The 22,699-nt window shown below is 53.9% G+C and overlaps 1 protein-coding gene across 2 annotated transcripts; it reads left to right on the plus strand.

The window, feature by feature from the left end:
* The first annotated feature begins 445 nt into the window (after nucleotides 1-445).
* On the plus strand, nucleotides 446-22,699 carry GPR26 (G protein-coupled receptor 26). 2 transcript variants are annotated; one of them, XM_001928196.5, is made up of 3 exons: nucleotides 446-1,202; nucleotides 8,349-8,462; nucleotides 19,369-22,699. In XM_001928196.5, the coding sequence occupies exons 1-3, from the start codon at nucleotides 535-537 to the stop codon at nucleotides 19,595-19,597; spliced, it is 1,011 nt and encodes a 336-aa protein (XP_001928231.1). In that variant the 5' UTR covers nucleotides 446-534; the 3' UTR covers nucleotides 19,598-22,699. The 2 variants fall into 2 exon arrangements, 1 of the variants encoding a protein (XP_001928231.1); XR_014827403.1 differs by lacking the exons at nucleotides 8,349-8,462; nucleotides 19,369-22,699 and adding an exon at nucleotides 4,576-6,794 and having other exon boundaries at nucleotides 465-4,525.

Genomic DNA, 22,699 nt, shown 5'->3' on the forward strand with positions numbered 1-22,699 from the left:
TGGGGGTGGGAGAGACAGACGGAGAGAACAGCAGTGGGAGAGCGAAGAGAAGCACAGCAGAGGGAGGAGAGAGAAAGAGAGAGAGAGAGAGAGAGAAAGTGGAGGGGAGAGCCGAGAGCCGAAAGGGAGAGCGAGCAGAGAGAGGGGGGCAGAGCAAGCGAGGAGGGTGCGCGGAGCGGAGCCGGAGCGCGGAGGGATGGGGTGAGGGCAGGAGGAGCCGAGGCAGAGCCGGGCAGCCGGCGCCTGCAATCCGGGATCCGAGGGCGCTCAAGACTCCCGGTTCGGCGGCGCGCCGGCGCTGGCCCCGGGGGTGGCGCGGGGCTCTGGGGCTCCACCGCGCCCAGGTGCTCGCCCGGGAGGTGCGCGGGGCTCCGGGGTGGGGGGGCGCGCGCCCTGCGGGGACCATGGCGGCGGCGGCGGCGGCCGGGGGGCGCGAGACGGGGGCGCCCCGCGGGGCTAAGCGGGCGGCGTGCTGCGCCCTGGCGACGCGGGCTGGCGGGCCCTGAGCGCCGGCGGCGGCGGCGGGCGCGCACCATGAACTCGTGGGACGCAGGCCTGGCGGGGCTGCTGGTGGGCACGATGGGCGTCTCGCTGCTGTCCAACGCGCTGGTGCTGCTCTGCGTCCTGCACAGCGCCGACATCCGCCGCCAGGCGCCGGCGCTCTTCACCCTGAACCTCACGTGCGGCAACCTGCTGTGCACCGTGGTCAACATGCCGCTCACGCTGGCCGGCGTCGTGGCGCAGCGACAGCCGGCCGGGGACCGCCTGTGCCGCCTGGCCGCCTTCCTCGACACCTTCCTGGCCACCAACTCCATGCTGAGCATGGCCGCGCTCAGCATCGACCGCTGGGTGGCCGTGGTCTTCCCGCTGAGCTACCGGGCCAAGATGCGCCTCCGCGACGCCGCGCTCATGGTGGCCTACACGTGGCTGCACGCGCTCGCCTTCCCCGCCGCCGCCCTCGCCCTGTCCTGGCTCGGCTTCCACCAGCTGTACGCGTCCTGCACGCTGTGCAGCCGGCGGCCGGACGAGCGCCTGCGCTTCGCCGTCTTCACCGGCGCCTTCCACGCGCTCAGCTTCCTGCTCTCCTTCGTCGTGCTCTGCTGCACGTACTTCAAGGTGCTCAAGGTGGCCCGTTTCCACTGCAAGCGCATCGACGTGATCACCATGCAGACGCTCGTGCTGCTCGTGGACATCCACCCCAGGTGAGGGCAGCCCCAAGGGAGGGTTCTGAGAAGGGCCGCTGGGAGGGGGGGCCACGCTGGGGGGGCATGCTGGGGGGGGCGGGGGTCCTTGTCTCCCCCACCCTCCAGTACGTGGCCTAGGGTAAGCCCCTGCCCTACGAGCCTGCATTTCCTCTTTGGAAAACTGAGGTGGGGGAGAAGGGCCCCTGCCGCCGATCTCAAGACAGGTGCTTAGAGCATCAGCAAAGGAGGGTGGCCAAAAATGCAGGTGAAACAGTATTTGTTTCCTTTTTTTTTTTTTTTTTAATCATCAGGGAAGAAACCAAGAGAATCAGAACTTCCTTGGATGTCTTATTTTGTTTGCAGTTTTCACTTTAAACAGCATATGGGAAGGCAGTGGTCTCTGTTCACTGCTTAAGGCCTTTAAGCGGTTCTAATCAGACCCTGAGAGCATGGCCGGGATGCCTCGGGAGCTCCTCAAGAGCCCTTTGGACTGAGAACATGCTGCTCTCAGGGTCTTTTCCTTTCTCTGGTGCCTGGTGCTGCCTCTGGCTCCTATTCCGGGGTGGGTGTGTGTGAGAGTCCTTGGGCTTCTCCTTCCTCTGTGGGTCCTTAGAGTATCTGAAGGGCTCTGAGGGGACAGAGGTGCTCTTTCTGCCCTTCCCAGCCAGCGTGGTCCCATATCCCCCTGATGGACGGCTCTGAGCTCCCGCAGAGGGAGACTGTCATCCTGAGGCTCCCGGATAAAACCTGCCCACCCACCTCCATCCTCCCTTGGCCGCTGTTTCTCAGGAAGTTCAAGGGCAGGTACCTCCCTGAGAAGTCCTGCCCATCCCCCAGAGCCTCTGGGGGAGGGGAGGGGAAGCTTGTAGCTGAAGTTGTCCTGAGCTCACCTCTGCTTTCCTCCAGAGAGGAGGAGAGTGGGCAAGGGAACGGCTGCCAGTATCCCTGTGGATGCTTCTGTTTTATATCCTGGTACCCTGGACCCTAGAAGGGGGGTTTTGGTGTCAAGGTGGCAGGAAAAGTGAGGCAGGCAGTTTGGTGGGGGGAAGGCCAGGGGCGGGAGGGAGCTGGGTCCCTAGGGTGCCAATGCCTCCCCATCCAGGGAGAAGCAAGCTCGTGGCTGAGGGGCACAGACCGGCAGCGTCAGTCTGAGCAAGAGCTCCTTCAGTGCTGAGTTTTTCCTGCTCATGAGCAATACAAAGAGAAGCCTTTGAACTTCACTGTGTTTGAACATGGAAGGACATGGGTGTGTGTGTCATTGTTCCCCTCAGAATGGCCCTTTCAGATCACATATTGGACCAAAGCTACTAGTCACAGAATTTTCCTCCAGAATCATGTACAGTTTGCACACGTGAGCGACCAATAGCCAGGGCACAGGACCCATGTGTGAAAGTGGATGAGCGTCACACAAGTCACACCACACGCACGTGTCCTGGCGTGGCCATCACACACACTAACACAAAGACATGAGCTGACTCACCGCATGAGGCTCAGTGTCATTTACGGAAATGTTCTGAAGGTGCCATCACAGAGCTATCCCCCTGCCCATCACCCTGGGGCGAGGGGACTCTGCTTCAGAAGGTGCTTCATTCCTGAGACGCGGACCAGGACCGCCCTGGAAGCCGTAGGCAGTGTTGTTCAGCTCCCAGAACATGCCTGTTCCTCCCGGGAGCCCGCTTGCTGGGAGTCTGATGGCGGAGGAGGGAGTGAGCTGGGAAAGGAATCAGTCCGAACCCCAACCCGGATCTCCCTCCGACTTTCAGAACAGGAAGGGGTGGCTCCTTTTCAGTGCATTTCCCAGGTGGGACCAGCTCCAGTCTTGCCAATCTCTCGTGGACTCCAGGCTGGACACTGCAAAGAGTTCCCAGGGGTCTCGGGAGAAGAGGCAGCTGCACGGCTGTTCCCCAGTTCCCTCTGTCCCCTATAGGGGGACGTTGACCTCTTCTGAACTCCAGGATGCTCTGAGGAGACCCTCTACCCAGTGCCACAGGGCCCTAAAGGGCCAAGGAGCAATGCCAGTCTGCCCTGGGGAAAGGAAGGGCCTCTGGGGGTGGGGGTTGTCCTCGGCCAGTTCAGACAGGCCCCACTAGCCAAGGGCTGGCCTGAGGTTCTGGACTAGTGGGCAGATGTGACAGCACTGTCCCTTCAGCAAACACAGCCTGGCTTTTTCTGTGGGGTGAGCTCCCAGAGTGAGGGGGTGGTGGGCCACACAGGAGCACCTGCTCCATGAGAGCAGACCCATAGGCCTCTTTCATGGCAGCTCCGAAGTCTTCCTCCCCAATGAGAAACTGCAGAACTAGCTTGGGGGGGGTGCCCTTAGGTCCCCAAGCCTTAGGCCAGGGAAGGAAGGAGGATCTGGGGAAAGCTTCCTTCAGGAAGCTTCCTGGGCCAGTTAGTGTTGGGAAGCGGGGAGGGGTGTCCCTGGAGGTCCAGTCCCAGGACAGCAGGTGAAGCGACTTTGCCCCCTGGAAGAGTTGCTTAACAGCCACCACCCTAATGGTCACCTCGAACTTAATTAAAAGAGACCCGTTTTGAGTTCCCAAGTCCCAGTGTGGCATTTGTCAGGAAGCTCCCTAGCCATGCCAGCTCTTCCTGCAGGGTGTTTAAGGCAGTGACTAATAGGCTGGGTGCCTTTGCTTCAAAACCACCAAAAGATCAGCGTCTCTCTGCTCTAAATTAAATCAGGGACCCTGAGAGATGCCCCCACGCCTGCCTTGTGGGTGTGGTTTCCCAAGTTACTCTGATCATAAAGGAATTGGGAATTCCTAGTGCTTTTTACCCACGTGTCGCCAGGTGCTCAGTTTGTTGGTTCATGTCTCCCAGACCACAACTCCCGCCCTGTTACAGCCAAATGGTCTCCCTGGTACCACCAGAGCCATGGAGACCTAGGTGTGGGGAGCAGGAGCTGGGCCATTGATGGGGCTGCCCTGCTCACCCCGTCCAGCTGAGGGCGCCCTTCCCTGCACAGGTTACAGACCTCAGCGCAGACAGTGGAAGCACGCTATTCCTTGTGATCAAGGGCTACAAGGGACAGATGAGTGCAGAGCCGGAGGGTGTCAGAATTGTGCTGTAGTAGACGGAAGGGCCCTTGCCGTGCCCTTGATTTTGCAGATGAGGGAATTGGGAGCCCCAGGGAAGGGGCTGCACCCAGGACTCATGCCCAGGGCTGCTCCTAAGGTTTATGGATAGGGCAGTAGTACAAACAGAGTTTCATAAACTATCCATATGAATATTAGGAACTTCTAATTTCAGCTTACAAACTATTAAATGAAATATGTTCTATCCTCCGGCCGTGAGAAAGATTCTTATATAGAGCTTGCAAGGCTGGCTTCAAATTTAGAGTTCTCAGGTGCCCTGCAGTTCAGTCTTGCAAGGCTGGCTTCAAATTTAGAGTTCTCGGGTGCCCTGCAGTTCAGTCTTGTACCTGGTGGGGAGAGCTGAGCTGCCCCCCAAACACACGCAGCCCAGCCACCTCACCTCCCCACCCTGGCTCCCTCAGCACTAAAGTGGCCGCCCTCACACAAAGTGGACACTGCAGTGTGCATCTACCTCCTTCACAAACATCACCCGTCTGTTCCCAAGTCGAGCGCACGGGTGGCACAATCCATCCGGAGTGGGGTGGCAGAGATGGCTGTGCACGTTCTGGAAGCAGGCTCGGGGCGTTTGGGCAAAGAATTCCATGGCTCAGGTACTCAGAGCCTGGTTTAAAATGGAGGCTGTGGGCTCGGGTGGGCACATCCCCTTTGCCCTGTGGACGCCTCATTTCATGGGGGATGTGGGAGCCCTCACTGTCCAGGGCGCAGGACAGGGGCCCTCTCTTGCCAAGTCTGAGGGCAGGACTGCTCCCACCAGTGTCCTGAGCCCAAACACAAGGCTCTTCTCCGCCGTCGGCCAGCTTGTTCCCTTGCCTTTTGTTCTCTTCTCCTAAAGGCCGGAAGGCAAAGCTGGGTGTCCCCATGTGGACCCGGAGGGATCTCTCGGCACCCAGACCCAGCACGTTTTAGCCGCGATCGCCTCATCTGTTGGCTTTTCAGATATTAGTAGCATCATCCATCCCTCTGCCCTATTACTAAAGCCTCCTGGGACCACTTCCTTGATACCACACGTGCCAGTGCTGGAAAGCCCATCTCCTTTTGGCTTAGGGACACTCTGTGTCCTGTCGCAGAGCCCAGGAACCCCCCCCACGGGTGCAGTGCTTGCACTCTGGGCAAACACCCCTGGCCCAGAGAACTTTGGGCCTCTCGCCCCTGAGCTGTGGATTCTGCACAGGAGTCTGAGGACCCCACGGCCCCCGCGAGGCCCAGGAATATCTGGGTGTTAGCGTGGCCAGATGCAGGTTGCCCATCGCTCAGTGATCCTATGGGAGGGGTCTGAGGGAACGCCCCAGATCTTGGATTCAGGAGACATGGAATGACTTCTGGTTGGCCTTGAGCTTGTTGTGTGACCCTGGGCATGGCGCAGGCCTTTCTGGTCCTCCATAGCCTCTTTTGCAAATAGTAAAATGACAGCTTGTAGGGCTACAGGATTTCAAGAAACTCAGTTGTGCAAAGCAATGATGGGAAGAAAATGACAGCCAGTGCAAAGTGACTTTATGGTGTTGTTTTGGGAGCTGGTAGTCTGCTCTCACACTGGGCTTCGACAATGATGATTAGCCAGAGGGCTGCCCCGCTCCACTTGAAGCCTGCCTGCTTTCTGCTTCCTGCCATCTATCTGTTCTTGCCGGGACATCGGGGTGGGGGGGTGTGTGGGCACCACTGGGCAGAGCAGTTGGATCCATTCGCTTCCTTGGCAGGAGTTCGGGGAAGTAGAGATATGGTCCCTGACTGGGTGTCAGTAACTGGTGCTATACCCTTGCCTGCATCCCACTCTCTGCATCCCACGTCCCTGTCTTCTCTAAGCCTCAGTTTCCCCATCTGTGAGCTGGCTTGGGTGGATGGGAGCATCTTTTGTGCTTCACAGGATGGTAGAACCTAGCCAGTCTGTTCCTGAGCAGACACAGGGCCAGGCCCATGTGTATGCAAACCCCAGGCATGGCATCCACCCCACACAGCCCCTGCTCCCCCAGCAGGCCAGGTACCATGTGTGTCCTGTCACAAGAGCAGAGGACTTGGGGAGAAAACTCTGCAGAAACCCCGGTGTAAATGGAAATCGGGGAGCCTGGAGACTGACTCTTGCTGGGCAGCCTCAGGCAAAGTTGTCCCTCGGTCCCTTGCCCCCTCGGCTGTATTCGTCAGATTTTTTTGAGAGGGAGAACAACCTGGTGCCTCCCCAGGGATGTGCCATGACCCCAAAGAGCTGGGAGGTGACTCTCAAGGCTCCAGAGCCAGACAGCCTGGGTTCAGATCCTGCCCTTTCTTAGGGTCACCAGCCATCCTGGGCTGCCTGAGAAGGGCGGGGGGCTTGCAGAGGCGGGACTTTCCATTTTAAAACTAAGACAGTCCTTTGTAAACTGTCTGGGCTGCAGGACTTTCAATGCTAAGACCAGAACAGTCCTGGTTATCTGAGACAAGCTGGTCACCCTATCCTCACCAGATCACTGTGTGATCTTGAGTAAGTTACTTAACTCCTCTGTGCCTCAATCTCCCTCCTTATCTGAAAAAAAAAAAAAAATGACAAGTGTATCTGTCCTTAGCTTGCAGGGACATGAGTGTCAAATAAGCTCTTCTATGTGAACCCCCGTCACAGCATCTAAGATGGAACAAATTAAAGACACAAGAAATGTGGGTTGTTATTAATATTAGTTGTTAGAAATGAGTCATGAGTAATATCTTTTCAGCCAGTACGAAATCTATCTGCATCAGGCCAGACTCCAGTTCCCAACTCTCTAAATTCCTGGAAAGGCACAAGTCAAGGGAGGCAGAAAAAAAATCCTACAAAACTTTCAGGGACCTTCAATCCATGGAATTGTCCGTGATCAGAAAGCGGATGAAGAAGATTCTCGATTACGTATTAAAATGATGCTTCTTGTGGGAGGAAGGGGAGGCGGCCCTGGTGTTAACGCACCTTCTTGCAAACTGGACCCAAGACTATTCTCTCCTTCCTCGTCTACACTGCACAGACTGGCCTAATTTTGGAGCCAGGTCGCTGCAGCCTAGGCCCGCCTCTGCCAAACTGTCTTCCTTCCTGGGCAGCTCTGTCCCCAGTCTTCTTCCTGTCTGTTTTGGGCGTCACATGGTTTATTTTAAAAGGAAGCAGTGAAAACCTGTGCCCACGTTGGGCCCCAGGGTTTGGAGCCCATGAAACCTCACGGCCGGGCTCGCCTTTCCCGGCGCCTCGGCTGAGCACGTGGACAGACTGGCCATTGCTTGTCCATTTCCCCGTGGCTGCAGGAAGCAGGTTGCAAGAACCACTGCCCTCAGCTGCTGTGAGATGTCAGTTCTCCAAAGGCCCTGGAGCAGCGTGGAATCAGGAACAGAGGTGTAGGTGGCTGTCCTGAGAAATACGTCTGCTGGTGGCCCCCGAGCTTCACGGAGCTTGGTCTCTGAACAAATACAGTGCCTTCCTCAGTCACCTCAAAATGTGTCATCTGTGGCTCCAGGCAGGGCTGAGGCTATGGGATGGGAGAAACAGGGCTGAAGATGTGGGGGGAAGGAAGCCAAAGCCATGCTGCACAGAGAGTCCAGGCTGCCCCAGCTTCGAGTCACTGCGACACAGGTTCGAATCCTACCTCCACTTACCCAATGAGCAAATCATTTGGCTTCACTGAATTCGTGGTCTTTGTAAAACATGGCAGGTAAAACCCACCTGGCAGGGTCAACTGTGGCAAAGACAAGACTTAGACATCCTTCTTATGGGTTGGCCCGTAGCAGGTGATCAGGAAAGGACATGAATAATAGTAATGAGTTTACATTTAAACTTGCTTGGGCATCGTGCCAATGACTTTAGGTGTTTCACGCATCTAATTCTCAAAACAATCCTTTGTGGTATCTCATTATATTACTATCCACGTTTACAGATCATGACCTTGAGGCTTGGTGATGTCACGCAAGGTGCCCAAGGTCACAGGTCTAACAGTCCTGACTTGAACGCAGGTCTTTCTGGCTCCATAGCCAAGTTCCTGCCCTGGTGGCCACCAGCTGTGGGTGCGAATCGTAACTCCCTGTGACCTGGCAGGCCATCCCCCGCTGTCGCCTCGAGTCACCTTTCTCTCTCTGTCACCCGCAGTGTGCGGGAGCGCTGTCTGGAGGAGCAGAGGAGGCGGCGGCAACGAGCCACCAAGAAGATCAGCACCTTCATAGGCACGTTCCTGGTGTGCTTTGCACCCTACGTGATCACCAGGTGAGCTTGGCCCGTGGGACGGGAGCTTGGGGCGAGCGGGGCGGGCGCGGGGTCCCCCAGAGCAAAGCGGGGCCCGTGGGGCCTTCAGCAGTGGCCGGCCTCTCTTGGCCACATGTTTTCCAGACGGTGGATCGGGGGACGAGAGGGAACTTGACAGGCTTCGTGAAAAGGAGGGCACACACTTGTGCTCTTCGGCCTCAGGTTCTTTTGGATTAGACTCAGGACAAGAAGGTGGCGAGCGTCTCGGTTCCACTCGATTTTTCCAGATCACATCATTCAGACCCTTTAGCCTCAGCCCCCGACCCCCAGAAGGCCTCAAAGGAAAGGGCAGGGGAGACGCGGCAGAGGAAAGCACGCTGCAGGGCTTGGGCTCTTCCTGCCTGCGGACTGCAGCAGAGTCCAGCCCAGCCTCCTCCGCCCAGATACCCAGCACAGCAGGGCCACGTGCCGTCGGCACAGGGAGCGGGGAGCACGCTCCGGCCCAGCCAGGTGGGCCCACCTGACCCTCAGCTCCGGAGATCTGCCGCTGTTAGTCCAGGCCCTGTGAATCCCCATCCCAACCCCCGCCAGCCAAGACAGCAGTGTGCTGGCCTCAGGGCTGTGCATCCAGAAGCCAACATGCTCCAGCTCTACGTTCCCCCCACACACACATTGTAGCCAGCCAAATATATATATATATATATGAGATATATATACATCTCACCCACTCAGTTTTGCTCACTAGAGGGGGAGAAGTCCACAAATTGGTACCCACAGTGCCTTAACTATTCGGGAAGGTGACAATACAAAGAAAGGACTTTGATGCTCTCCTTTTAGAGGTGGATATTGAGTTTGGGAAGCAGGGTTTTGTGTGCATGTATGCATGTGTGTGTGTGAAATGGAGAGAGAGCGCACAGCCCATTCCCCAACATCCTCAGCTGGCAGGGACCTGGAAGGGACCTCCTGCCTCACCATCACCCAGAGCCGTGCTTGGGGGAAAAGGAGCTCACCGTGGCCATGTCCGGAGCTGAAGCCTGACTCCTTGCAGGCCCCCCTATGCTCCCAATCCTGCTTCCTGCTGCCCAGGAGAACGCCTGTCTCCTGCTGTCCTGCTGATTTGCAGAGCATGAGCTGGGTTCCCCCACCACAGCCCCCCTCTTCCCTTCTCCAGGCAGCACAACCCCAGAGCGTCTTTCCCTGTCTTTTCTGTGGCTCACCTCTCCCTCTGGGGGAAAAGCTAGTGGACCTGTGTCTCGTTTTAAACAGCAGATGTAGGACTGTCTACAGGTCTCTGGATGCATCAGCCCTGGGCAGAGTAGAGCCATCAATTCTTCCTGCTAGAACTGCCCACTAGACCTCAGCCCTCCTGACAGCCTGAAGGGAGGGTGGGGCTGTCCCATGCATTGCAGGATGTTAGCAGCATCTCTGTCTTTTACCCACAATTGGCCAGCAGAACCTCTTCCTTCCTGCTCCCAAGTTTCGACAACTAGAAATGTCTCCAGGTGTTGGCAGATCTGGGCAACCTGGGGACTGAGTGAGAGCCCCCTGGTCTAGGCCCACCACATCCAGCCAGGACACCAGAACTTGCAGAGATCCGGGTTTTCTGTAGCACACGGAGGCCAGATGGGAACAGAGGGAGTGGGTTTCCGCTGCTGTCCAAGGGCAGGGCAGAAGAGTGGTCATCATGGGCTCTGGACTGTGACTACTTGGATTCAAACCCTAGCTCCACTGCTTTCTGCTGTGTGACCTTGGGCCAGTGGCATTGCCTCTCTGAGCCTCCACCAGCCTCTCATCTCTAAGCCAGAGGTGAGCAATGCCTGCGTTTTAGGGTTGAGGTGCGGGTTAGAGGGCTTTGAGCCTAGGGAATGTGTGGGCAGCATGGGCCTGGCCTGGGTGGCATCTGTGGTTGTCACCACCACCACCCCCGCCCACTACTTAGAGCACCAGCCATGGTGCCTGACCTGGCACTGGCTGGTGCATGAACCAAAGGGAATTAAATCCAGGGAGGAATGATGCACCGGGAAGCGGGTGCAGGGCACCCCCTCCCCCAGATCTGACAGTGAAGGGACTTGTGGGCTAATGAGGTGAACTTGAACCCTCGGAGGACAGTGGGTAATGCAGCTCCAAATGTAAACTATTGGATTTTTTCTCTGGCTTAATCTCATTTCCCAACAAGGTTTTCCTTTTTTTTTTTTTTTTTTTTTTTTTTTTTTTCTGATTATAGCTTGGTTCCCTCTAATGGGGCCAGAAAAAAAATGTTTCAGTAAAATTGATGGTAGATTTACAACTCAATATGTTCCCTCCAAATGGATTTGATGCATTTTGAGTTTTAAAAAACATTCACAAAACCGTTCATCTTTTCTGGGGACAGATGACAACTCACTAAGGAGCAAAAAAGCTATGCCCAGGAAACCTCATAAATACAAAATAGGGATCTGGTGAAACCAGCCCTCCCCCACCCCCAGCGCCTTGACTTTCTTGTGTGCGCTAAGGAGCCCTCCCCAGCAAACCTCTGAAAATATGCAAGCAAAGCCTCACTTCATTTCAGCACACATGGCCCCAGCATCTTCTTTGTGCAGAGCAGGAAAGAGACCTTCAGGGGAGGTGCGGCCTGGTGAGGTCCTGCAGGAGACCCCTAGAGGGTCACATGACCCCGTAGATGTGTCCTGCTCACCTGGAGGGAGAACTGTGTCAGGTCATCTGACAGGGAAGCATCCTGAGCTTCTGAGACAAGACAGGTGCAAACTCTCCTGGCTGGAGCTTCCTGGACCAGACTTGTGAAGTGGGCTTGGCTGTGCAGGGGGGACCATCCCAACATGGGCCGGGAGCCACCAGCCCAGGTCCCTTTGAAGCACTTGAACATGGCTTGTCCAAATTGAGGTGGGCTATAGGTGTAACGTGCACACTGGCTTCCTAAGGCTTAGCACAACACTCTCTGTATATATATAAACACACTCACACACACGCGTGCACACACGTACATACATACATATACACATGTGGATAATAAAATATTAATTGTATATATAATTAAAACTTTTTATTGATTCCATAGTGAAATGGTGATATCTTGGTCCCAACTCTGTCTTTCCTTTGACCTCTAGCTGCTCATACCAGCCTTTTCTGACCAGGAGCCCTTTGGGTCCTGGGCTCACCATCCTGCCCCGCGGCAAGATAGATGCCCAGGACTTCCTCCCGCCTCCCTCCCCTGTCGGGGTTTACACAGGAGAGCATAAGCAGTGGCCCAATCCATGTCTTCCTCTGTGGAGTCAGGGGCATTGAGACAGGGGTTCTCAGAGGGTCTGAATGGGGAACCGAACACCGGGTGACAGGGAGGGAGTTTGGGGCCAGCAGGTCCTCATGGTTAATCCTCTTGAAATTACACCCCTCTTGGAACCGCCTCCCCCTGTCCACACCCCAGCCCGCACCCCTTCCATGCCCGAGGGGAGAAGAGACTCTGATGAGGTGCTTAGTTTCTGTGGTCTCTGGGGACCCCCAGACATCAACCCAGGGAGACGGGCACGACCCATCTGGGCTCCAGGCATGTGCTGGGCACAGCACCCTTCCACAGCCAGGGCAGCAAAATCGCCAGACCCAGTGGGATGGGATGGGATGGGATGGGATGGGGTGGGAGTAGGGTAGGATTTGCTCTGATGCCCACCTCCCAGGAGCCTGATCCAAACTCCCGTCCTACGCCGAGTCAGGGCTGAGAACCTCACGTTAGTTGAGGGGAGAAGCTGACCTCTAGTAAGGACCACTTCAAATAATCCTTGTGAGGCATTCGGCCTGCTCTCTCCCCCCATCGCCACCACTGGAGTCGGGGATCCCTCACACTTTGGCTGGCTACTGATTCTTCTGCTCTTCTTCTCAGACTGGTTTTCGAGTGTAGACAAGAGACGCTGGAGTCAGACTCTGCTCTTTTAATGTAGTTGAGCATTTAGCTTCTTACAGGAAACGATTCCTTATGGAGAACCGAGAGCCCTGGGTTCTGGAGGTGGCCCATTCCTTAGCTGCCATCTCATGCAGGGAGGCTGAGCTGGTCACTGGGATCCACGGCTAGTGGCAAACCAGCGCACGTGCGGAGAGGGATTCCAGACCCACACCAGGGAGTGACTCAGCCCGGTCCCAGCCTGGGTTCGCCTGGAGCCGAAGTGCGCATGTGGGGCCCCTCGCCCCGCTCTGCCCTGCGTCTCTCCCTTCTTCCTCCCAGAGGATGTAGAAGGACCCATTCAGAACCAGGAGGCTGCAGTTTCTGAGATGATTAAGGTCAAGTTGTTGGAGTGTTACTGGAACCTCGCATTGAGCTGTTAGTGCAGAAATGATTATTTCCCGCAGGGCCACGACGCCCCTCTACCCACCGCCCCCCTTGGAGTCTCATAGATGGAGCCGTGTGCAAGAGTGTGGGTTATAACATCAGAACGGCCGTGGGGCTCGCTGGGAGCTGGCAGAATGCGAAGACTGAGGAAGAGAAGGGGCTGGGCTGCCACCCCTCTGAGTTGAGCAAGAAGATCCAGCTGGCTAGGAAGGGGTCCCTTCTCTTTCTCCCCAGTCTAGTTCCACCTTCCTTTTTCAGATAGGGAAGCAACATTCTTGTGTCAAGAACCATTCAAGGAGTTCCCATTGTGGCTCAGTGGGTTAAGGGCCTGATGTTGTCTCTGTGAGGATGAGGGTTCAATTCCTGGCTGTGCTCAGTGGGTTAAGGATCCACTGTTGCCATAAGCTGCTGTGTAGGTCTCAGCTGCAGCTCCAGTTCAACTTCCACATGCCACAGGTTTGGCTGTAAAAAGAGAAAAAAAGCAAAAAACCAAAGCAAAACAAAAAAAAACCCAAAGCTCTAATTAAATTTTCTGAATTTCAATTCACATGTCTAGAAGCATCTGTAAGGCTATTATCTCCTCAGTAGTATATGCTTACAAATAATTACAGTTGTCCTGCATCATCAGGGTGGGACTTTGAGGCATTTGGAGATCTGACAGCACCGTGATTGTGGCTTTTCAGAGTCATGGGGCCATGTAGAGGCAGAGAGGTTTCATATGCCGGCGGCTGTCCACTGTTAATATTCCATTAATAAAGTACCTTCCGTGCTAGTGTCTCATGAACATTTAAAGGGCCAGCTTATTACGCGTCTGTAAACAGGCAGACCAGGGTGCCCAGAAGTCTTGGGTAGACAACAAGCTCCCTTCCCAAAGAATATTCTGTGGGCCATGTTGCATTTGACACCCTGTGTGTGTGTGTGTATATGTTTTGTGTGTGTATGTTTTGTGTGTGTGTGTGTGTGTGTGTGTGTGTGTGGCGAGGAGAGAGGTGAGGTGATGGAGGCACAGAAGGTATAAAGAGAGGACATGAATACACTTTAAACTCAAGAGTTGAACGGAGGAGTTGCTGTTGTGGCTCAGTGTGTTAAGAACCTGACACAGTGTTCGTGAGGATGCAGCTTCCATCCCTGGCCCCATTCCCTGAGTTAAGGATCTGGCATTGCCACAAGGTGTGGCATAGGTCATAGAGGTGGCTCGGATCCGGTGTCGCTGTGGCTGTCGTGTAGGCTGGCAGCTGCAGCTCTGATTCCACCCTTAGCTTGGGAACCTCCATATGGTGTAGATGCAGCCATCGAATAAATAAATAAATAAATAAATAAATAAGTAAAAAATAAAAGTGTGTAAAGGTCCCTGACCACACCTTCACCCTGAAACTGTGTCAAGGATGCACCAGGATGGCATGTGGTCGCCGGGTCCCACGGTCCAGGGTTCAAATCCTGGCTCTTCCATGTCCATGCCAGGTGGCCTTGGCTTGTCACTCTGCCGTGGTGCCTCGTCTGTAGTGTGGAGAACAGTTACACGCTGTGGAGGGGCTTGAGACCCTGTCAGTGAAGCAGCATCAAGGCACTGGGCCCCTGGCGGCCCGGAGGAGGAGCTGGGTCCAGGGCTACTGGTATTACTGGACTTCTTCTCCCCTCACAGCTTAGTTTCCTTGGAGATTCTCGTTGTCGAGCAGATTTGAGACACTGCTTTCTCTGGGGGTGTGGAGGATGCCTCGGAGTCGTGGCAAGGGTCACCCCATCCTTTCTCCAGGGAGCAGGACGTTTGGGCTGCTGGGTGGGGTGAGAGGTCCCTGTGGGTGGAAGGCAAGGAGCGGGCTTCCTGGCCTGTCAGCCTTCTGCTGTGACAGCCAGCTCAGGGACTGGCCAGTGACCCAGATCAGAGGTCTTTGTGCCGAGATGGCTCCCTGGAGGGGTCCCCGCAACAAAGGGGTGCAGAGGTGGGGCCAGGGACCAGAACTGCGGGTATCAGCTCTGTGTCCCCTTGAGTCAGAAAAACACCACATCTCTGGGCTCTGCCTCACAGACTGGGCAGCGGCCACCCCCTGCAGCGTTTCACCCCTTCCACCCCAGCTGGGCTCCGCCCAGAGGCCCCCAGGCCTTCAGGGCTCGTCTCCAAACCTCCTGCTTCAGAGTCACCTGAAATGCTTGAGAAAAGCAGCCTTGTGCCGTGACTGCTTCTCCCCCAGACCCTCAACCTGACTGTGGGCGCTCGGCCGGGGGTCCTTGCGGGAGCCGTGTCAGGGCTGTCGGGGGGCAGGCCAGTGAGCATTTTGAGCCTAGAAGCATAAATATTTCCCGCAGAACAGAGCCTGAGGGTGGAGGTTTTTCCCGCTCCTACCTAAGGCGATACACAGAAAGTCACCTTGGTGCTTAATGGAAGGTGGGGCAGGGGGCAGGGATCCCTGGTTGTGGGAAAAACTCTGCTTCTTGGGGGATGGGGGGTCAGTGCCCTCCTCTGACTGCTGACCTCTGCAGACCCTCGGGTCCACACTTGGCACCCATGGGCTCCAGGAGCTCCATGAGACTTGGCGCCAGGGACCCACGAACAACCAAATCCTGCCTAACACCCCCCGCCCCCGCATCACCATTTAGTTTCTTCGTGGATGTGGATTCGTTTCCCAGCACTGCTGCTGTAACTCGATGCCCCTGAGTGCCTTCAATAATAGCATTTAAAGTAAGGGCTCCGTCCTGGAGGCTGGAAGTCTGAGATCAAGGGGTTGGCAGGTTCCTTCTCAGGCCATAAGGGAGAATCTGTTCCAGGCGCCCCACTGCCCCGCCCCCAAGCCTCCGATGGTTTGCTTGCAATCCTTGATGTTCCTCGGCTTCCAGAAGCATTGCCCCATATCCGCCTTCATCTTCCTGCGGCATTCTTTCTGCCGCATCTGCATCCAGATTCCCTCCGTTTATAAGGACTCTGGCACATTGGACCAGGGGCCCACCCTGCTCTGGTAGGGCCTCACTGTAGCTAATTGCATCTGCAACCACCTCCAAATGAGGTCACATTCTGGGTGCTGGGGACCTCAACATAGGAATTTGGGGAGACATAGATCAACCCCCAACAGGGGGCTATGGTGAAAGAAAACAAAGTTCCACTTAATTACACCTGAGCCCCATAACCCCGAAATGCAGGGCTCTTGGGTCAGACGGGGATGGGGGAGGCCAGGGGCAGGTGCAGAGGGAGCAGCAGGCAGCGTGTGGCAGGCACCTCCTAGCCCACAGTGACCCTGCTCAGGAGGAACATGTGGCCGATGGGAATAATAATGTCCCTTTCCTGGAGGGGAGGGTGTCTGGAAAGGATGGGATGGAGCATTCTCGATGGAAAAGGTCACCTGTAGGGGACACGTAGTCATCCCCTGCTCAGCTCTCACATGAAAAAGAGGCCTTTCCAGGATATGGAAATTCCTGCCCCTTCCCAGACCCCTTAAACACGTGGGGTCTTAAGATGTCAAGTCTGGGGAGTTCCCGTCGTAGCACAGGATCCATGAGGTCGTGGGTTCGATCCCTGGCCTTGCTCAGTGGGTGAAGGATCCGGCATTGCTGTGAGCTGTGATGTAGGTCACAGACATGGCTTGAATCTGGGGTTGCTGTGGCTGTGGGGTAGGCTGGCAGCCATAGCTCCCATTTGACCCCTAGCCAGAGAATTTCCATATGCTGTGAGTGCAAAAAAGCAAAAAACAAAACAAAACAAAGCCTGTCAAGTCTGGAACACAACAAAGACAGCCCGGGCAGGGGCCCACGTGCCCAGGAAAATCAGAGAGCAGGCCAGCTAGCCACATCCAGTCACAGAGCAGGGCATCCCACTTCAGCCTGGGCCAGCAGCTGGGTGGAGCAATGTCCAGGCCCAGAAGGATCCAGAGCATCTCTTTGTCTGGCGGCCTAGATGAAGCAAATGTTGTGAGCACTGTGGGACAGGGGTAAGTGACAGAAGTACTGCGGAGCACATAACAGCTCCTGGAAAAGGGGTTCTCAGGGCTGGAAGGGACCCCAGAACTCACCTCGCCCTGTCTGCAATGATGAGATTCGAACCCCAGCCTGACATCTAGTCAGGACGTGGGTGGGCTGTAGCTAGATGGAGCCGGGTTTCCCAGAATGAGCTGCTGGCTTGCTGCTCAACCTCTCTGAGCCTGATTCCCTCATCTGTAGAATGAGACTAATGATACCCATTCTGCAGAGGATAACTCTAAGGTTAGAGATTGTGCACATCAAGTATTTGGCCCCAAGAAGATACTCGACTGGGAATTATTATTACTGACCCAGGCAAGTTCAGACCTCACATAAAAATCTCTGAGAAACAAATGCAACAGATTTTACCTCTTAGTTATCTAAATGGTGAAGTTTTAAATCATCCCAAATCATTTTGTTCTGTGAAATCTACAGAATCTGCAAATAATCATTTTGATCTTACTGGGTGGTTTGATGGTATTTGGCTCTTAACGCATCCTCTGGGGAGAGCCAAAATGCTCGGACTGAATTTAGCAATGTATAGAAGACCAGACAGCTTTGGAAAAGCAATTTGGCATTGCATAGCAACAATGTGTCAGCATTCAGCTATTTCATTGTTATTATTAGGTGTGAATTCTAAAGTTGGAATTTTTTGTTCCCTTAAATTCATCACTTCCCAAATTAGATTTCTTAAAAGGACAGCTTTCCCAAATGCCAACAGCTCCACTTCCCTGTTCAGGCTCCCAAGGATAAGAGCAGAAACATGGCCCCATTCCCCCATGGGGTTGGAGGGCAAGGGCAGATAGTGATGCTGATAGGATGCCAGGTAGAAGGGCCTCAGAGTGGAATCATTAAGGATCGATTTGCAAAGGGGGGGCATTGCAATGGGGGCTCTTATTCTCCTCTTCCTTCCCTTCATGGGCTCGTCCTCATAACCTCAGCCCCAAGAAATTTCAGAAAGATCACTAAAGTTGGCGGCACAGAGACACAGCCCAAGCTCTGTTTTTTTGTTTTGTTTTTTGTTTTGTTTTGTTTTGTTTTTGTTTTTTTTTGGTGGAAGTTCCTGGGACAAGGATGGAACCCATGCCATAGCAGTGACCCCAACCACAGCAGTGACCACACCAGATCCTTAACCCACTGAGCCACACAGGAACTCCCAAGCTCTATCCCTTCTGTACCTATGTTCTGACCTGGGCTGCCACCAAGCTGAGAGCCACCCCCCTTCCATCTTGAGGACCACCCCTGGCCCACCAGGTGGAATACAGGTGCCAGATTCCAGTCTGAGCACAGATGCTGAATGTCCCTCTACCACTGACTTGCTGTGTGATGTCAGGGACCCATTCGCCTCTCTGGGCCTCAGTTTCCTCATTTGGTGGTGGACAGGTAGAGGGTAATTTATAATCCCTAAGCTCTCTCCCAGCTCTTATATTAATGCTGGGTAATGACCAAATGTGGCTAGGGGTGCTGGGCACACCTGGGAGAGGAGAATAGATGGCTCGACTGAGGAGGAATTCCGCTTACACTGAGGAAGGCTTTTGCTACCTCGCAGCCTGGCATTAGCACCAATCAAGTGAAGCAGTTTGATGGGTCCCGAGAGGACTGTCAGAACCCTGCCTCCCCGCTTTTCTTTCTCTTTTTGCTTTTTTAGGGCTACATCCAGGGCACATGGAAGTTCCCAGGCTAGGGGTCAAATCGTAGCTACAAATGCCGGCCTACACCACAGCCACAGCAACATGGGATCTGAGCTACGTCTGCAACATATACCATAGCTCCTGGCAACACCGGATCCTTAATCCACTGAGCAAGGCCAGGGATCGAACACACAACACCATGGATACCATTCAGATTCATTTCCGCGGTGCCACGATGGGAACTCCCAGAGCTCTGCCCCTTTGACATGTGAGCTGTATCTTCTGCTGCCTCCTCCCAAAGAATGAGGGTCATTTTATTTGGGCCCCCTGATTGCTACTATTGCCAGGGGCCCCCAGCATCCCAACCCTGGGAAGAAGCCTTTCTCACCAGCAGATTCTCTCCGGATGCAAAATGTACTTTGAACCTTGCTGAATATTTGCAAAATTATCCTCAGCCCTTCCTCCCAGGCAACCCCTCTTGGAAGGCAGAGCTAGGATTTGAAGCAAAGAATCAGTCTCTTCTCATTGCTGTGATCGTGGAGGCACTCTTTTTTCAGCTCCTCCTTTTTCACATAAAACATCGAGGGAAATGACTTGCCCAGGGTCCCACAGCAGGTCAGCAGCAGATTTGGAACCCATGGCCAGGATGCAGTTAGCTATTGTGTTCTTTGATAAGCATGGGTTCCAGAGTCAGGCAGAGCTGGGTTCAGACCCTGCTTTACAAATTACTGGCAAATTGCTTAACTTCTTGGACATCCGTGTCTTCACATGTAAAATAGAGATTCCTCATCTCCCAGTGTTCCACGAAAACACACGTAAAGTGCATAGTTAGCACAGTACTGAGAATAAAAGTAGCACGGGGGACTGGCCCTCACTGCTACAGTTGTAAGTTGCTGTTGTCATCATTGTCAATGGGGGAAGCAGCCTCAGAGAAATGGAAGTGTGGCCAGGGTGCTGGGGTCAGGGGCTCAGGCTGGAGCCTGGGCAGTGCCCAGCTCTGCTCTCCTAATGAAGGGTCTTCCCCATCTCCCCGCAGGCTGGTGGAGCTGTCCGCGGTGCCCATCAGCTCCCACTGGGGGGTGCTGTCCAAGTGCTTGGCCTACAGCAAGGCAGCGTCGGACCCCTTCGTGTACTCCTTGCTGCGACACCAGTACCGCAAGAGCTACAAAGAGATTCTGAACAGAATCCTCCACAGGCGTTCTCTCCGCTCCTCCGGCTTCTCTGGTGACTCCCACAGCCAGAACATTCTGCCGGTCTCTGAGTGAGGTGTGCTGCTCCTGCTGGAGACCTTGGACTGAGACGGCTGTGAGAAGACGGGGATGGAGGGGCTTGGGGCTCCTGGGCGGACGCCACCAGCTGCCACCCACCTGGCAAGCCCGAGGATTTCAGTTCCCTGGCTTGGAGGGGCTCTGACACCTGCTTCCTGGTTCCTCAAGGGCAGATGTTGAACTGTCCCCATTCGTCACCAAAGGATGACTGAGGGACATGCTGTGCTCTGGCTTTTCTTTCTGAGACGCTCCTTGGAGCTCCTGGACTCCCCAGAGGCTCCCTTGGAGTCACACCCAGTCTGGTCATGATGAAGGACCCACAGTTCTGGTGGCAGGTAGGGAAGCTTGGTGTCCACCTGTTTATGAACCACTAGACATTGGGCTCCAGGCTGAAGAGCAGTGGTGATCTCCACGGGACCTCAGTCACACTGAGAGTGAGGTTGGTTGTGGCCATTTGGCCCCACATCTAGCATGGCCACTCTTCTCCACATGTAGTGGTGGCTGCTTTAACCCAAATAGTATTCAGCTGGTACTAAGTTGTGCTCAGCTGGGACTCTTGGGCTCCCATGCCCAAGGGGAAAATATTCAACAACTAGTGTTACCCAACCGTTGCTGACAAGTTGTCTTAGAAATGGTTATATTGGATTCAACTTTTATCCTTCTTTTACCCCTGCCCCAAAGCTAACATTTCTGTGTGTGTAGACAACCTTAGCATGAAAATGGTTTAAATAGGCAGGTACTATATGTAATAATGTTCTTCGAAGTCAGACCCCAAAGTCACCTCCTGATTCACATGTCATCATTGTTGGAGCCAAAGAGAGGCGGGAGGAAAGTGGCTGGCAGGTCCTCCTACCCTGGTTTGTGACCTGAATTTGCAGGAAGTGTTTCACCTTGTCCAGTATGTCATTTGATGATTGGGTGAGAACTGACCTGAGCAAGATTTTAGCCTTGATTTCAAGGCACTGGGTTCCATTATCCTAATGGTTTTGTGTCCTAGTTTCTGTAAGTCATCAGCAGAAAGTAGAAGCTTTCCAACAGAAGATAGAGGTGATGCAAAAAGTGCCCTGCGCCCACGATGGGTGAGGGAAATTTTTGTTGAAATCCATAACTTTAACACGTGTGCCAGTCCACTAGCAGCCACCGTCTTGATTTAATAAAACCAAGATGAGTGGACCATGCTTTCTACCCATCTGACTTTGCAACCATATAAATGATGCGTGAATGCTAGGAGCAGTTATTTCTCCATCCTCTGCCCTAAGAGATTCCTCCAGGGTAAAAAGGATGGGAGCAATAGACTCAGATGGCCCATTCTCTGCTTCCGCCTCTGCACATCAGATTTGGAGACTTAGAAGGGACACAGCTCAACAGGGACCAACCAGGAAGAGCTTTTCACTGCCAGGCGGCCCCAGAAGTGTGTGCCTGCTTGAAAAGATGTTGTCACATTAACCTTAACTCCTCACTTAGAAAACAGATCACTGAGCCTGGCCCACTCTGGTCTGGTTTCTAAGTTTCCATGGAGACAGAGGTAGCTTCTGAGGCCCTGATGCCTTCCTGTGGCAGTTGGAGATGTGCTTACATATGCTTGGAGGAGCCAGTGACACGTGTCCCTTCCCAATTCCATGTTCTGGGACATCATGTTGGTGGCTTGACATGAGCCAGGATGGGCATATTTATACCAAGAAAGTCAAAAAATCAGGCCTTTTTCTCCACTGAGAGCTGGTTAAACACCTACCAGCCCATCACTGCCTGGACAGGACTTGGTATGTTACTGAAGCAAAATTGCTCTGATTCAGAGTGCATTCGGCCACTCAAGTTTGAATCACAATAGACATTCATTTTTGTGGCACTCTCATAGGGACGAATAGCTGTTCAACTTCATTGTTCCAACACCAAAAGTACTGGTGAAGTCAAGGACAAACACAGAACCAGTCAATTGAATCTGACAATCTCCCTTTTTACACAAATACTCTTCAGGCATCGTGGGCATAGTGACCCCATGGAAGAGGTCAATAGACAGTCAAACTCAAGCGACCAAATATATTTTCATCAATGTCAGGCTGGAGGAGTAACTGTCAACTCCTCTTCCTGCTTTCTCTGTGTAGGCAACAAATTACTCTCCTGGAAGCAGCTCCATCTCTTTCACCTCTTCTTGAGCTCAGAAACAAGAGCTCTCCCCCAACAGTACCACATATCTTGGAAAGGTGTAGTTTTATAATTTACACCAAACCTCTAGGACTGCCAAAAAAAAAAAAAAAAAAAAAAAAAAACAATAAAACCAGTTGTATTGGCATCATGGTGACAAAACCCCAGATACGCCAATTGATTGGGTGTTTTCATTATTATTTGGACCCCGGCACTGAAAGTCAGGAAGCAAGAAGGGAATCACTGCGTTAGCAAAATCAGCACCAACCAACTCTGCTGGTATTACCTTTAGACACATGGTTATATTCACCTGTATACAGTCTATAAAACCTACCCCCGTTTCATTATTCCCAGGAGAATTATCTACCTCATTTGGCAATCTATCAAACATCACATGGATTTCTCAGGTTAAATACTTAGAAACGTCCAGATCAGCATCAGTGTCGAGGGCCTGGGATTCCTGACCTGACCTCAGTCTAGTGTAAGGCTTGATGTTGAAGGTCTGAACTCTGGTAGACAGCTGGGTGAGGTGCGAACGCACTTGAAGAAGCTTGAAAAGAAAGCCTGGGATGGAGGATCTTTCAAATTCCCAAAGCCACACATTGGGCTCAGTTTCTAGACCTCCAGGAGCAGAACTCGTCAGTTTCAACCCAGCCCATGATGCCTTTTCCAGTCACTCTGTAACGCTAGCTTTTCTCTGTGCTGCTTCTCGAAGGCGGGGATTTCAGAGCCCTGGGACCCACTGAGGGGCGAGTGTCACGGCATTTGGGGCTTGTGTGTCTCGCGGTCCGTTGACCTCTCAAAGCTGTTTGCCTAAGAGCTTGCCTGTTTTTACTTGAGAGTCAGCTGGGGGAGGAGGGGAGGCTGCTTTGACTCATCTCATACCAACTGCACATCCCTTCTAGGACTCAGCTCAGCCTTCTGTCACCGTGAGCAATAAACCTCTCTCCTCATGTC

Source organism: Sus scrofa, chromosome 14 (genome assembly GCF_054392235.1).
Source record: "Sus scrofa isolate SSC_HxYL_T2T_F1_AM1 chromosome 14, Sscrofa_HxYL_maternal_Yorkshire_Landrace_v2.0, whole genome shotgun sequence".
In the NCBI taxonomy this organism is placed as follows: Eukaryota; Metazoa; Chordata; class Mammalia; order Artiodactyla; family Suidae; genus Sus; species Sus scrofa.

Excerpts from the sequence above, each read along its gene's own strand:
- GPR26 (XM_001928196.5), top strand. The coding sequence starts at position 535 with ATGAACTCGTGGGACGCAGGCCTGGCGGGGCTGCTGGTGGGCACGATG. Across the intron at positions 1,203-8,348 it reads CTCGTGGACATCCACCCCAG|TGTGCGGGAGCGCTGTCTGG; the intron begins GTGAGGGCAGCC and ends TGTCACCCGCAG. Across the intron at positions 8,463-19,368 it reads GCACCCTACGTGATCACCAG|GCTGGTGGAGCTGTCCGCGG; the intron begins GTGAGCTTGGCC and ends ATCTCCCCGCAG.